At 31.5% G+C, this 16,241-nt stretch overlaps 1 protein-coding gene and 1 long non-coding RNA gene across 2 annotated transcripts in view; one reads left to right on the top strand and one right to left on the bottom strand.

Moving 5' to 3' along the window:
• The window catches only part of LOC133178456 (E3 ubiquitin-protein ligase RNF213-like), a 173,737-nt gene extending 158,477 nt beyond the window's left edge, over positions 1 to 15,260 (bottom strand). Inside the window, exons 1-5 of the mRNA XM_061313153.1 lie at positions 15,208 to 15,260; positions 14,738 to 15,102; positions 14,043 to 14,333; positions 13,179 to 13,359; positions 10,952 to 11,351 (exon numbers count right to left, since the gene is read on the bottom strand). Of these exons, the coding sequence (XP_061169137.1) occupies positions 10,952 to 11,351; positions 13,179 to 13,359; positions 14,043 to 14,333; positions 14,738 to 15,102; positions 15,208 to 15,260 (1,290 nt within the window). The remainder of the gene's footprint in view (positions 1 to 10,951; positions 11,352 to 13,178; positions 13,360 to 14,042; positions 14,334 to 14,737; positions 15,103 to 15,207) is intronic.
• LOC133178570 (uncharacterized) lies at positions 4,362 to 5,536 on the top strand. Its single transcript, XR_009719991.1, has 3 exons — positions 4,362 to 4,616; positions 5,266 to 5,362; positions 5,462 to 5,536. It is a non-coding gene; the product is annotated as an uncharacterized LOC133178570 (long non-coding RNA).
• Positions 15,261 to 16,241: the final 981 nt, after the last annotated feature.

Genomic DNA, 16,241 nt, shown 5'->3' with positions numbered 1-16,241 from the left:
GCCAATCGGCAATCCTCGGCTGACTCCGCCAGGCTTCATACGAACATACAAACACATCAGCAACATGGAAGAACACCGTTGACGTCCGAGGTTAGTGTGCGAGGTACGAGCCACCCGAGGAGCTCCGAGTGCCGACCTGCTCGTCGGAGTTTGCGGAGATAGCCGCCATTTTGGACCCGCTTCAAATTTTAAAATGCGAATATCTAGAGTTTGGATTAATCAGTTTTAAAACAAATTATATATTTAGCATTTACAGAAGAGTCTCTCTTAAATTTACTAAAATAAAAAGAAAATTGAAAAACAAAAAAGTTGAAAAAAATCACTTTTTTAAATTCGCTTCCGGTAGCAACCGGAAGTAGTGACGACGCACAAAAAGATGATTCTGCAAATCTAAAGGTCATGATCTGTCTTCTTCAATAAGTCTCCAGTTCATATACTAAACCGTTCTTTAGATCATTCGCTGACAAAATTCTATTTAAAAATCAGGAAATTGTCCATAATTTGGAACCGAAAGAGACACTCTGGAGATTTAACCCTGGTCGTCAGCCTGAAAATCCAACGTGCTAACCATTAACCATTCCCTTTTTTGCATCACTTCCTGTCACGATCGGAAGTAACGGCGATACAAGATTTTGTCACGATTCAAATAAACTGATGACTGACTATCAGTCCTGAAAGTTTTAGACTTCAGTCGTTTACTGTTGCCGAGCAATAGACCGGAAGTTGATGATTATTTCCGGTGGAATCTAACATATTTTAAAACAGCGAAAGAGATACAATAAAGTGATGCAAGTTTTAGTTTTAAAAAAAGAAAGAAGAGAAATAATGTGAGCGCATCCTCTGATCTAAAAAATACAACAGGTTTTATAATCCTTAGAAATAGTTCTATCATTTAATTGTTGCATAGTTAAGATCAGAGGTTACGTCCTATATTAAATATCGAAAAATAGCTTTAAAAATTGGCTGTTTTCTAGAAATTTTCAGGATATGAGGAAAATGACGCATTTCATGACGTCTTAATGCATAGGCTAGCCAGAAAATTACGTCATTTTTGATAGATACGCAGTCATCAAAGGTCTAAATGATATTTAATGCATTGTCAACTAAAACCAAGCAGTTTCAGTTTTTCTGAAATTCACAGGGCCAAAAAGGCCCTAAGTGAACCTTGTTCTTTAATATTGAAACCACTACACTAGCGCAATGTACCAGCCATCATCAATGTTTACCTTGCACTCATTCCCTGAAGTAACTAGTGTTAGGTAGGTTATTTTTTTTTTCTTATAGTGCGGAATTATAGGATGAAAACCAGCCAGCTAAATTTTGTGCAAGTGCTAGTCTAGATTTACATCGAATTTGTTACTTGAGTTTTAATAATAACTGATAGCAGAGAAAAAAATAATCTGTTACTGATAAAAACTAAAAAGAACTATTGTGTTTACTTCCTTTATTCTTTATGCATTCAGCTTTCTATTCTATGCAATTCCAAATACAGACATGTCCGTGTAATCTTCTTCTGTACTTCTACACTACTGCATCAGACCATTTGTGAGAGGCGGGTCAAGGTACATTATTTCGCGCCAAACGTCACGAGTAAATCTTCGCACCTTTTCTTTGAAATGTGTCTTCAATTGAATAAGTGTACGTGATATCTTCAATGAAATTTAGAAAAAAAAAATATGTTGCTATAGCCTGATTTTCGAGCCTAAGAATGTTTATTTATCACACTGTACATATAACATATCGTATACGGGCAAGTAACATAAAGGCAGCGCTAAGTTTTCTGACAAATTTTTTATTCCTCTTTACCCCCAAAGTGGACTATTCCAATAAGTAACACATTAATGAAAAGTCTTGAATGTTTTGCAACAAAACACGTCTCGCCATATGACGCTCAAGGAATCTGATACCTATTATGTTCGGTAACTTGCATCTATAAAGGAATATAACCCTACTTAAATCAAAGAAAAATATTAAAAAACGTAAAAGTTGAAAAAATGGACTGTTTTAATTTGCTTCCGGTAGCGACCGGAAATACTCACGACGCACGAAAAGGCAAACCCGCACATTTAGAAGTCATGTTCCATGCTCTCCAACAATTCTCCAATTCATATCTTAAGCCGTTCTTCAGATCTCGCGCGGATAAAATTTCATTTCAAAATCAGAAAATGTCCATAACTTGGAACCGGAAGCGAATTTTTCCAAAATTCTTTCAAATGTAACAATGGCATTTTATAGCGCATTATCCCTGAAAGTTTGATGGAAAACCATTGAATAGTTCTTGAGATATTGCGTGCACAAGATTTGTCTAAAAAATCTATTTTTAAAATGTATTCTGGTAGACAATTTTAAAAACAAATTATATATTAAGCATTACAATAAGAGTCTCTATTAACCCTATTAAAATCAAAGAAAAATATTGAGAAACGTGAAAGTTGAAAAAATTGACTTTTTAGATTCGCTTCCGGTAGCGACCGGAAGTACTCACGACGCACGAAAAGGCAAACCCGCATATTTAAAAGTCATGCTCTATGCTCTCCAACAAGTCTCCAGTTCATATCTTTAGCCGTTCTTTAGATCTCGCTCGGATAAAATGTCATTTCAAAATCAGAAAAATGTCCATAACTTGGAACCGGAAGCGAATTTCTCTAAAATTCTTTCAAATGTAACAATGGCATTTTAAATTGCATTATCCCTGAAAGTTTGAAGAAAAACCACTGAATAGTTCTCAAGATATTGCGTGCACAAAATTTGTCTAAAAAATAAGAATAATAATAATAATAATAATAATAATAAGAAACAGTAGAATCACTATAAGGTCTTCCGTGAAGACGGAAGACCTTAATAATAAGAAACAGAGTAAAAACAATATGTTCCCCAACTTCGTTTGGGGAACATAATTAGGAGGGTAACCAACATTCAAATAAAGTCCATGATTGTTAGAAAATTTGTTTAAAAAGTTTTCTATGAAAATTTAGCAGTTCTGCTATAATTACTGGTATTTGATCTGAAGGTGAATTATTGTGATTTTCTGAATAGATAGTCTCTATGCATGCATTAAATTATACAAGTTCTTTATTTTATTACGGAGTTTTTTATTTTGCGCTTTAGAGGTTAATATTTTAACCAATTTTCCTATGTTTAAAAGATGAAAAACGAAGAAACCCGAATGTTTCTTTTTTCCCTTTGTACTACCGCTGGAAAAATAATGGAGAAAACAAAATAACTCATGCCAGCTATCACAGGAAATTGCAAGTGAGGAACGGAGTCGGTATGAACTAATAAATATAAAATTCTCCAGACCAAAGCAACTTAATCCAAGCTAGGAAAATATAATTAACTTAGATAAATCATTACCTTGTCTTGGAGGAGAGACGAGTGGCTGTAATATGAGACTATTTTTACGTGAGAGATTTGCAGAATAATTCTATGGTTTTAAAAAATATGCTATGCAGCGGTGTAAACCATCTACCGGTAATTTAGCTAGATACAGATATTTCAAACGGAGTTAAAAATAAGAGATAAGAAAGTTTATTTTTTTTTAAATATTTTCGTCATTAGGCATCCATCAACACTTTTAATTGTTAAATATCATTCCTATCCACATGAACTTCTCCAATAATTGAATGTAGCGAAACTTCGGTCTTAGTGAGGTAAATAGGCTCAAAGAGTATCGGACCAGAAAATATAAAATTTAGATGAAAGATTCCTAACATAGTGCAGATTCAAATTTCATGGCCCCCGAGGATAGGGTGGGCAACAAAATGGGATCGAAATTTTATATTAGAATATACATATATAGGGAATAAATCTTTAAAACTAATTTTATCAAGAACAGAAGGGCTTTGATTATTCAAAATAATACACAGGCAGCTTTAATTAAAACAGATCAAAAATTATTCAAATCATGGCTCTTGCGTATTGGGGGTATGGCCATAATATGGGATCAAAGTTTTACGAAAATACATTGAAAAAGTCTTTCTGAGTGAGATCATAAGAACAATATTTGATGAAAAAGTAAGGGGAAGGGGATGGTAAAGAATCCAAAGAGTTTTTGTCCGAATCGATAATTACACAGAAAGCAAATTGTTCACGGGGACTCTTAAGTTACTTGTATTTGAAATGTTCCAATGGACTTAAGGATGGATTCTTGTCAGCATTTTACGTCGTCAATGGGTCTCCATAAATTATGCAAGTCGTAAAATGCAAAATTCATATTTAATTATACTGAAGGAAAAACTATTAGTTAATTTGTCAGTTTAAGTAATGTTGAATCTATTTCTTATGAAATTAATAAATTTTTCGTATTATTTTCTTTGATTTGCGACAATCGCCATAATATTCGCAGTTCGGTAGGGAATGTCAACATGTCCAGATCATTTTCCGTAGAAAACCCCGAGAGGGTTGTTTTGTAAAATCTACAAACTGTGAACATTATCGAAGCATTGCAGAAGCCCAGGTACAGTTATGACAAATTAAATCATAGTTATTTATGCCCGGGGCATTCCGATCAACCAAAAGGGAAGCTTGAACTTGAAGGTCACAAACATGTGCAACAGCTGTGCAAGATTGCAGATCCACGTTGCCTCGTCTGATGTCATGTCGTGTGCAGTGAGCATGTAAGTTAGTTATATATGTTTAAGATTTTTATAATTTTGAAACTGAATTCAATTACATGCTGGTTTGTATTGATTTATGGGAATTCGCACGGAGATTATCAATATTTCGTCTGCTTATTCCCGCGACTTGTCAACATTTGAAGAGGATATATTTTATGTGTTCGTCAGGGTTATGAATAATAATTCACAAAAATAGCATTTTTTGTATATGATTACAACAAATTTTATATTTTTAACTAGCCTACTAGGATACTTCAAGACACAACAATCATCAAGTTATTAGAAAAGTAAGGTGTTCCGCTTCGGTACAAATCAAACGGAAAAGTAACTTGATATTGTATGTGGAAATATCAATAATATTGAAACACACAATTGTCTAATAAATAGAGCAAAATGAAACATTATTGTTAAAAACTATTTATATTATTATTTTTTTTTTACTTTTCTGTACTTTTAGGATAAAAAAAATGTCTATTTATTTATATCCAATACACTATAATATAAGACATTATACATGTGGTAGAATCTATTAAAATATCTTCATTCATTTAAATCAATAAATGAAATACAGATGAGATAAGTTGTTTAATCTTATAATTTCCATTAATTTAAAAAAATAGTCTAAGGGATGTTCATGTCTAATTCTTAGGAGAAAAACAACCCTACTTTACCCTAGACTAGAAAAAAGACTGGAGGTCAGAATGCAGGATGATTGAGCATGGAGTGCTGGCAGATGGACTATTGAGGTACATGTATAAGAAATGTGGACACTACTTTATCTAACTATCAAGTAATGCAGCATCCGTGCTGCTATGTAAAATATTTTACTTTTTTTTAAATTATAGGTCAACAAAAAATTTGGACTTTCACCAGGTGGACACATGTTCAGCAAGAAATTCTCACATCAAATGAATGATGGCTGGCTGTGGAAAAGAGATTTTCTCAGAATATATCATGTCAGAAGCAGGAATTACATATTTATCTGATCAAAGAAATGTTTTTGTAGAAATGTTATCAAAGTCACTCTGCTTGTTGCATGATTCCATTCTTGATTTTTTTCAGAAACTTTCAGTCAAAAATAGTTTTATTGATAATTATATAATGTTTAATTTTTTGATTCCCAAGTACCCGATACAGTGCAAGCTTTGTAGAATGTGATTACTTTACAAAATCTTTGATTCAGATTTGAAATCTTACTCCCAGAGTGAATTTTTCAAGCATTATCTTTCATTAGATTACAATGTGAAGATTTACATGTACTGGCATTACAACAACTTGTAAATGATATATACCTAGCTCTATGTATTCAGTTGCTTTATATTTTCAAATACAGTTAAAATCTTAAAATACAGTTCTGGAATGCATAAAAATGTGCCTGCTTTAGATCATTTAGTTAAAGGGTGATTTTAAGCAAGAGCATGCCAAACAAAATTGCTGGTAGTGGCTGGGTTAAAATTTAGATTTTTACAAATGAACTACATATACAAGTACTTGCAGTAGAAACCCTCAAGAGGTAATTTTTAATTCAATTTCAATACAAGTTATTGACACTGATCAATAAATGTTTGTGCTACAAATTTTCAAAAAGAAATTTCATCCTTGAATAAGTATTTTGAATCTAAATGTGAAATTAAGTTTGATAGCTGCATGCATATTATTGTTACAAAGTTCAAGGATGTCATTTTCAGGCAAAGATGTCAAAGGGCATTTGATTGTCATAGATGGCTTTTTTGTTATCTTAAAACTCCAGCAAATTTTACGCAATATATCATATCACATTGAGGAGTTATATTTATTGGTGCTGAACAAACTATATACTTATAAATGTGTGTAGGTATTTATTGTCCCTTGCTTTCGCGAAAGAGAGGGGACATTAAATCTCATTCGTCTGTCAGTCTATCTGTCACAAAAACTTTAACCTTGGCCATAACTTTTGAGTGAGAAGAGATTAGGCTTTTGTATTTCACTTGTACATTACCTGTAACAAGACCTTTCCAAATATACTGTGAATTTTGACCCCGTGGCCTTGGCCTTGAAGTTTGACCTACTTTTCAAAAAAATTAACATTACCTGAAATTGGTCATAACTTTTGAATGAGAAAAGATAGGACTTTCATATTATGCCTGTTCATTACCTGTGACAAGACCTTTCAAAATTATGCTATGACTTTTGACCCCGTGACGTTGACCTTGAAGTTTGACCTACTTTTCAAAAAATTAACATTTCTTTAATTTGGTCATTAAATTTAAAAGAGAAAAGATAGGGCTTTCATATTAAATATGAACATTACCTGTAAGAATACCTTTCCAAATGTACTATGATTTTTGACCCCATGACCATTACCTTGAAGTTTGACCTACTTTTCAAAATTTTTATCTTTGCTTATAACTTTTGATTTAGAATAGTTAGGGCTTTCATATTTGACATGTGCATTAGTAGTGACAAAGTGTTCCGAGCATGCTATAATTTTTTACCCCTTTACCTTGACCTTCATGTTTGACCTAAATTTCAAAAAAAATTATATTTGGTGGTTTCTTTTGAATGACATATGATAGGGTGTTCATATTTGACAAGTGCATTACCTGTGTCAAAATGTTTCTGAATATGCTATGATATTTGACCCTATGACCTTGACCTTCCAGTTTGACCTAATTTTCAAACATTTCATCAGTTTTCTAACTTTTGAAGGAGCAAAGATAGGGCATTCATATTTGACAAGTGCATTACCTGTGACAAGCATTTCCAGATGTACTATGATATTTAATCCCATGACCTTGACCTTGAAGTTTGACCTAATTTTTGAAAAGTTTATCATTGCTAATAACGCTTGATTGAGAGAAGATATGGTATTTACATTTGACATGTGCATTACCTGTTTCAAGACCTTTCTGATTGTATACTCTGGTTTCTGATATTTTTTTTTACATGTGCATCACTTGTGAGAAGATCTTTGGATTTTATTATGATATTTGACCTCATGACCTTGATCTTGAAGTTTGATGTAGTTTTGAGAAGCTAAAGTCTTTTCCATAACTGTTATTAATTCAATAATTTATGTCTTTTTGTATGATGCACAGATAGCACAGGACAAACAAACAAGACAGTTACAATATGCCATAAATAATGGCATCCCATCCACTAAGACATTGAAAGCAGGGGACCACAATTCTTTGAATTTGCTTGTTGTTTTCAAAAGTCAGTTTACAAATGTAAAATATCCAATAATAACATAATACCAGGGACCTATATGTATATAACGACATATACATGTATAGGCATGTATATTAGTCCCTCTGATATTCATATATTTAGCATTGAATGGCATGTTCACTATACATGTATATTGATTTCATGTTTATGTCATAAATAATGTATTGAAATCTTTTCTAGTCTGTGAAAATTTTTTGTATGATTTTTCTCATAACTTTTTGGAAGGTTTATTATTTATTCCTGGTTATATTGAAGGTTAAGTTGCTTTGAATTAGTCCTGTGCATGTGAAGAATGTATGTGATAATTTTTCTGTAATTGCCACTAGAAAATTGATGTATTTTATAAAATTGTCAAACATAACATTCATAAGAATAAAATGACAGAGGAAATTCGAAATGAATATTTTGAATATCATTAGTGTAAAATACCATAAAAATAGAATGTATAACTGGTAGAAATGAATGTATTTATGTCACAATTACACCAAATTGATATATTTTTGGGGATTAAAAATCTTTCTTATAGACATTAAAAACACTCTGTAAATTGAAGATTTAAGAAAGTATAGAGCAAATTCGGGCTAATTTTTTTTGATAATTTGCCTGATTACTATATCTTTTTTACCTTGTAAATTAATCTTGAACCTTTGAATATTCATCAGACAAAAATCTAAATATTTGACATTATATGGTCAATTGTAAAAATTGAGATGAAATTTCATGTGAATTCATGAAAACTGAGAATTTTGAAAAAATATCGAGGAAATTCGGATTAAATGTATTTACTGAATATAAAGGATTTCACGTTATCTTTTCACCAGCTCATTTCATATGAATTGGTCATCAAAAATAAGTAACAACTTTAATTTTATGGTGAAAGATATTTTTTCAGTCAGCAAAATTTATTCATATGCATAAATCTCAAAACTTCTCTGTGTAAAAGCACTATTTTTAGGACTGACTTTCAAATGACCTTGACTGAAAATCAAGGCCGATGACACCAAAGTTTTTGGATGTTAAAATAGTGTAAACAGTCTGAATATTGAGTATTCAGAAAATCAAGATTCTGCCATTATAAGAAATATGAGAAGAATCCATCCTTAAGAGCTTGATTACTGTTCGTTATCTTCATATTTCATTTTATGAATTAAAAAAAGAAATTTATTGTTAAGTGAAACAAATACTAGTGTATTTATTTAATCAAATTTAGATCAACATTTATCACAAGTTCTATGAAGGTCGGATCTTAATAAAAATGTGTTTGGCACGGCTGTTACAACGCGAAATGTAATTTATAACAACGCAAAATGTAATAAACTGGGATAATTACATTTTGCGTCGAGATCAACGCAGAATGTAATAACGCAAAATGTAATAACACGATTTTTTGATTATTGCATTTTGCGTTATAACACTTTGCTTTGGGATTAATGCAAACTGTAATAATTCATTTATTGGTTGTTACATTTTGCGTTACTTAATTTTTGTGTTGAGGACAACGCAAAATGTAAGAAAACAAAATGTAATAAAACAAAATATAATTATTTTTTCTATTGTGTTCAACGCAATGAATAATAAAATTGATTTAAACATAAAACAATTGGGAAACTCGCTTTACAAAATGACATACAGACCTATGACTATGAGACATACGTAACGGCTTTTACGGACATTACTAAATCTAATTGTATTTTTTTCTAACCCTGTTTCTAACATTTTTATTGAATACTTATAAAACTTTAACTTAATTTTGATCGACATGTCTATTTAAAAATCAGTCTGTTTTAAATATCCATCTTTGACATTCTTAAATACCAAAGACTGACCATTGGTCCATTAAAAGCTCTTGATATGCATGTACGACATGCATGTGTACATTAGTGTCTGGCGAGGAGAAATGGGAGGGGAGTTATTTTGTATGTTGATCATTGTATTTTTATGCACATGCAGAAACTATCCATTTTGTTATTGGAGAGAGAGAGACAGAATCTTATTTTTGCTGGTCTGCAATGCACATGATTTGTAAAACAGTATGAAATCTTAATTGTCAAGAAACCCCCTCCCCGCTATATTTACAACTGCCAGTAAAAAAAATAGATTTCTTTTCTAAATTTCATGCATGTGCCTATCAAAAAGCAAAAACAAAGTGATACAACAAAATCCCCTCCCGACCCCCCCCCCCCAACACACACACACGTGCGCACGCACATTTCTAATTTGCAATACCTATGATTTGAATATCAACTGATTTTAAATGGCTAATGAAATCAATATATGGTGAAATAGGATCTAATGTAAGAATTAGAATATGTTTATTTTTCCTACTCAGTTGAAAATTATTCTCAACCTGACTGACCAAAAAGTGTATTATTACATTTTGCGTTGTTGCATTTTGCTTAATTTCAACGCAAAATGTAATAATCCAAAAATCGTACTATTACATTTTGCATTATTACTTTTCGCGTTGAGCTCGACGCAAAATATAATAATGCAAAATGAAATAATCCTAAAAGGTCTGTTTTTACATTTAGCGTTATTACATTATGTGTTGATATCGACGCAAATGTAATAACGCAAAATGCAATAATCACGGTTTATTACATTTTGCGTTGTTATAACATTTCGCGTTGTAACACACAGCATATTCACAAAAAAAAGAGCCAAGCACAGTTTTACAGTTGATTAACTAGGTCAGTAAAACTAGACTAAATGGTTGGAACTATATCATTCTATATACTTATTTGTAAGATATAATTAAACATTCTATGAACTTATTTGTAAAATATAATTAAAATTTGATATTCATCAACGACTTGTTAACCATGATTTCACTAATGATGAAATTATATATTTTTCAGATTCAAGTATACTTTAGAGTTGCTAGCCATCTTTAAAAAAAATCGTGAAACTGTGTTTATCAGATAAATGAAGTTTTGCACTGCAAAAAAACAGTTTTAACTGTTAAGTATATTTTAAACTTGTGAAACATAAATTGACATTTGAGATTTTTAATATAAATTGACATCCTTAACTATAGGTTAGTAAAGGAGTATTGTGACCCCTGGGCCTCTTGTTTCTTCTTTATCTATAATATAATATAATTGTAGCCAACAAATCTTATTTACCAGTTCCAGTATCATGCTGAGATGCTCAAAACTTCCCTCAAGACCATAAGTGTCTACAACATTCTTAATGGTGCTGGCTCCCTCCACACATTGCTGTACTGTTCTGTACATCAGAAGTTGCTCCACTCTTTCATTTATCCAATCTATGCTAACATCAGCTGCTAAACTTCTCAGGTCATTTATCAAATTGTCCCCTGTCTTCTTTTTGTAATGTTTTTGAAACTCACTGAAGAACATGGTACCATTTTGTATTCTTTTGGCAATAGTCAAATCTTCATACACTGGTATCCAGACCTTTGATATCACTTCTTCTATTGTCAGGGGAATACCCGTTTTATCCCTAACACATTTTTCACCTCTTCTCTTCCACAATTTCACGAAAAGTGTTTCTCTGCTGTATCTAAATAAATCATTGCAAATTGGGAGTGATATATTTTTAATACAGTTTTGTTTGTATAATAGTATAATAGTATCTTCATCAATACATTCCCAGTTGCATAGAAAATAGAGATGGCATTTTGAAAGGGGTCAGTACACCTGAGCGGTGCTTTGTAAGCACAATGATATCCGAGCCATTAAGTTTGTTTTTTTTCATTCATTTAAATATTCACGGGTAACATCACGTGGAAATTTTACCTATAATTTTTAAAATGGAAATTAAATTGATCCTGAGTACAATATAACAACAGAATATTCAACAACTTATTCCAATCTCAGCTTAAATTCATCTCACAATTGACAATATATAGGAGTAAGCTCCCTTCACACTTTTACTCTATAGGAGAATGTGGATAATTTAAAGCAATACAAAACTCTTTTAAAGAAATAAACAGTAGCACACAATAAAATGCAAAATTACAGTCTAATGACATTACGTGTAACCAATAAAAAATTTGATGTCACAGAGGCCCCCTGATAAATGCATATCATCGATATCAATTTTTGTCATACACATGTAGGAAAATAGGCCCAAAGTCTTAACCATCATATGATTTACTTCAGCATCTGTTTTCTTATGTACAAAAAATGTATTGTAAGTATAGGGTGAATGAATATTTTGAGTAATACCCAAAACATTTGTTTCCCAGATGGTTGCAAGAAAAAAAAATGAAATTTATCAACATATACAAGGTGTTCCATAATATATGTTATAATTTGAGTCTGCAAGAATTAGATACAGACGCGTGTTTTCATCAATTTAATGGATGTATCAATTAGATTCATTTTATCTTATGATCCACCAATATATTAAACCGTCGAAGAAAGCCATTAGTAAAAATAAGAGAAATTTCTAAATTATAATTTTTCACAAAATCAAAAACTCACTTTACATGTTTAAAATGATCATCGTCTCCTTCAACGACAAGGGTAGGTCGCGTTTTGAAATTTTTAACAATAGTGTCATATATTTCCTCAGAGACACTCCTCATTTGAAGCTTTAATATTTTAAAAGTTAATTTATTTTCAGAGGATTAGATTATGAACCCTGTCCTTTAGAAACCACCACAGAAATATTTCCATAGGGTTGAGACCTTGCGAATGCGGAGGCCAAACTTTTCCTTTGAGGTGTTGCATTATTGAAAATTTGTACAGTGTTAAATGTCATATTTAAAAACCCTGTATACTCTAAAAATGCTGGTCTTCACAGCATAAACTTCTGGAACATCTTTCTGACACTTTTCTAAGGAGAATACGAAACTAACGTTTCCATCTCACTTTGGTTCTTCAATTCCTTAAGCTTGGTATTCCCGGATTGCCGTGTCTTTTATCGCATGTGTCGTTCCCTGTCTTTTCAAACTTTGTAACTTCAGATATGGTCAATTATTTTAGAAATTTTCCTTTCCCTTTATCAACTTTTCAATGATTTTTGGTGAATTTATATTGGTAATAGAGGTTTACAATTCAATCTTCTGCTGATTTGTTTTATCCAATTTGAAAAAAAAATTTCAAATTATAAAATCGGTATTTAGATCACAAATAACCATTTTAATGCAGTGATTTCCTGAACTTTTTGTACAAAAAATGAAACTGTAGGATTTGGTGTTTAAAATGGCATGGTTTGTACATTAAAAAAATTTGATAGATAAAAAGATATATCAATTTAAAAATGTAACATTTATTACGAAACATCATGTATTACGTTTAGCTCTCCCATGTGGCCTTATTTAATTGACAGGGGTCAACAAATTCACAAATTAAGAATCTATGTAATGTTGTTTTTTTTTACCTTTTAAGATCCAAGATGTGTGCGCTAAGTTCTTCATCTACTTCGAAACCACTAATGGTGGGTACATATGATTCTAAGCTGTGCATTGTTTTCGATCCAACAGGATGACACAAATTTGCGATGGAAAAGTTGTCTAGCTGACTGAATTTCTCAAGCACTGTATTGTATCTATCTGTTTCCACTAAAAGGAAATAACAGTAAAAAATGCATATAAATTATTTTCTTACACTAATCCACTTCTGGTTTCTCATTTGCAATTTCTTTTGTGTTTGTATTAATAACAAGCGTTTAGAATTATGTTAGTATGCATGAGGTATTAAAATTATGAAAGTTTGGCCATTACATTAGAAATATTCCTGTATAAATTGTAAAATTGTAGTTTTACTTGACTAAATTTGGGATAGTGTTGATTGGTGCATTCCTGATGGATATGAATATCATCTACGCAACGCAAAAAATCTCAGTAATAATCACTTTCAATTAAGACAATTACATACAAAAAGTTTTATAACAACATACAATATAACTATAATCATTATCATCATCATCAATAATGTTTCAAATTTAATGAATCATGGTTTTAAATTTGGGGTATCTATTTATATTTTATTAAAGACCTTGGAGTATTACACCTTATACAAGTGTAACAGAATTACTTGCATTACAACAGAAATATATAATTGCATCTTGCTTGTTGTGTCATTGAATAATTTATTTCGTTTCCCCGTGAAAAAAAATATATTCTGACGTTAATAAAGGGAAAAGAAAGTTCTTAGTAGAATGCTCTGAGTGTTCCCAGTATGATCAGAAAACATACATTGCCATAAACGTAACTTCTTAACATCTATGATTACAGTTACTTACCACTGAAGTGTTTACAAATCTGAATGAAGAATCTAATGTCATTTACAGCTCCCTCAAAATGACTCATTTCCTTTCTTCGAATCTTCATCGACAAAATGAAGGAATTCTCGTCAAACTTATTATCTGTGATTCTTTCAGCTATTTCCTTAATATTTGCTTGAAATGTTTCTTGTTCTTTTTGTATTGAGTTGAAAGACTGAATGGTTATCTGTCCATTTTGAATATCCTCAAAGTTTTTCCATAATTTTTCAATATCAGATCTCAAAAGACCCCCGATGCTGCCTTCAAAATCTGAAACATCGCATCTCAAAATAAAGACAAAAATAAATATTGTTTTAGATATATAAATGTTAACAGAAAGACGTTAACAATATTAATGAGAGTGAAAGATTTTAACAAATTATTTTTGATAATACAGGTACAAATAATCTAATTACAGGAATAGTTTAGTCTTCGAGAATGTGAGCAATACATGTATAAGAAATCTTATCTTAATAGAAAAGTGTTTTAAATTTAAAAAAAAATCAATTGATACAAGTTCTTTTCGGGGGATTTTGCACACATTCATTTTTAAATTAAATTCTAGATCTGCGCAAATTCAGCAATTTAGTAAAAGATACATTCCCTAAACTTTCATAGAAGCAGTTTTTCATTTGTAAATGTAACTTATACTCTCGCACTTTTTAACGCCTTACTTGAAATCTTTTGGAGCACAGTACTTTTTTCTGTTGTCTGTCCACATCCATAACAAGATATGTCACTTGGAATCCAGATAGCATCACAGCATTGGCCATTCTGTTTGAACCCAGAGCACATTATACCTCCGGACAGGAAGGCTTTTGGATTCACCTTCCAGCCACACTTCGTACAGAACCTTTGTAAATTTGCAATTCTTGTACCACAAGGTGGTGCTCTTTTCCCATCTTTCATTGTATTTGGACAAGATATGGTGCATGCATATGAAGTTGATGGAAGGACAACTTTCTTTCCACAATGTGAACAAAATTCCACATTGTCATCAATCAAATGCTGCTCTCCCTCTTCAGCCATTAATTCTCCTCTAAAAAGATTAAAATTAAAACATGATCCATTAAACTAAGAACCACCGTCAAGAAAGGCATTTCTCCATATTGAATATTAGCTGAAGTCATTGTTTAACTCATACCTTCTTTTATATCCATTTAAAGCACTTAAACGAAGAGTGCGGAGCATCAACATTTTTATTATAATACTTCAGTTTTAAATCAGATGCAACACCTGAAACATCTCTCGTTGCAACATTTTTGCACGATTGATTATTTTTGAGTTTGTAATGAATTTAGAATGAAAATCCTTAATGAAATTTGACCCTGATTATACTTAAGGAAATTATAAACCACAAGTACTATCTGAGGGATCATTTCTTACTTTTTTATGCATCTTTGGTGCAATATCTTATAAAATTTAGACAAGGTACGATTCATACTACATGTACATGTAACTTCAAAATTTTAAAATTTTCGTGTTAAGACGAATTCAAACGTACATATTTTTGTAGAAAAAACACTGTATTGAAGTTATAAAACTATGATAGAGCCAATAATCCTTATCTGAATGATTAGCAATCCCACATTATACGCCTCAAACCATCTTATGTATTTAAAGGTCAACAATATATAAAATTGGGCTACATGTATGAGGAAGCATATGTCTACTCGAAATTTTTATAAGTCAAGCCCCGAGGATATTAAATCTCAAATTCAGTTCCAATCCTATTGAGGAAGACATTGGCTACTCCTAAGAGGTCGATAATAAATATCCCACAGAAATGTACAAGCATGCATGTTATAGCGATAATCACCATTTAATTCTGAAACCCCTCAACAGCTGCATATGATTGAACACTTTATTAAAATTTAATATTAAACCACTTATACCTGTTTTGACATAAAAAAGGATATGCCAACAAACTTGTACCCAATCTCCTCAATAAAATATATAATGTTTATAAGTATCCATCTCTCTTTAGTGAAAAAAAAAACTGCTGAACAAGGTCCATCGGATGCTGTCTTTAGCATAATCAATAAAATTAAAAAAAACTAGACTTAGAAAATTTCAACCAACTCTACCCCTCTTTGGGATAAAACTAGCTGACCGTGATCTTTAAATCTTCGGGCAAAGCTTACTTCCTATAACAACTCTTTCGAAATGCTTAGATTT

The sequence above is a fragment of the Saccostrea echinata genome, unplaced genomic scaffold, assembly GCF_033153115.1.
Source record: "Saccostrea echinata isolate AGI-Se365-2 ecotype Australia unplaced genomic scaffold, CSIRO_AGI_Sech_v1 ptg000003l, whole genome shotgun sequence".
Classification (NCBI taxonomy): Eukaryota; Metazoa; Mollusca; class Bivalvia; order Ostreida; family Ostreidae; genus Saccostrea; species Saccostrea echinata.
This window is presented reverse-complemented; position numbering and strand designations above follow the sequence as displayed.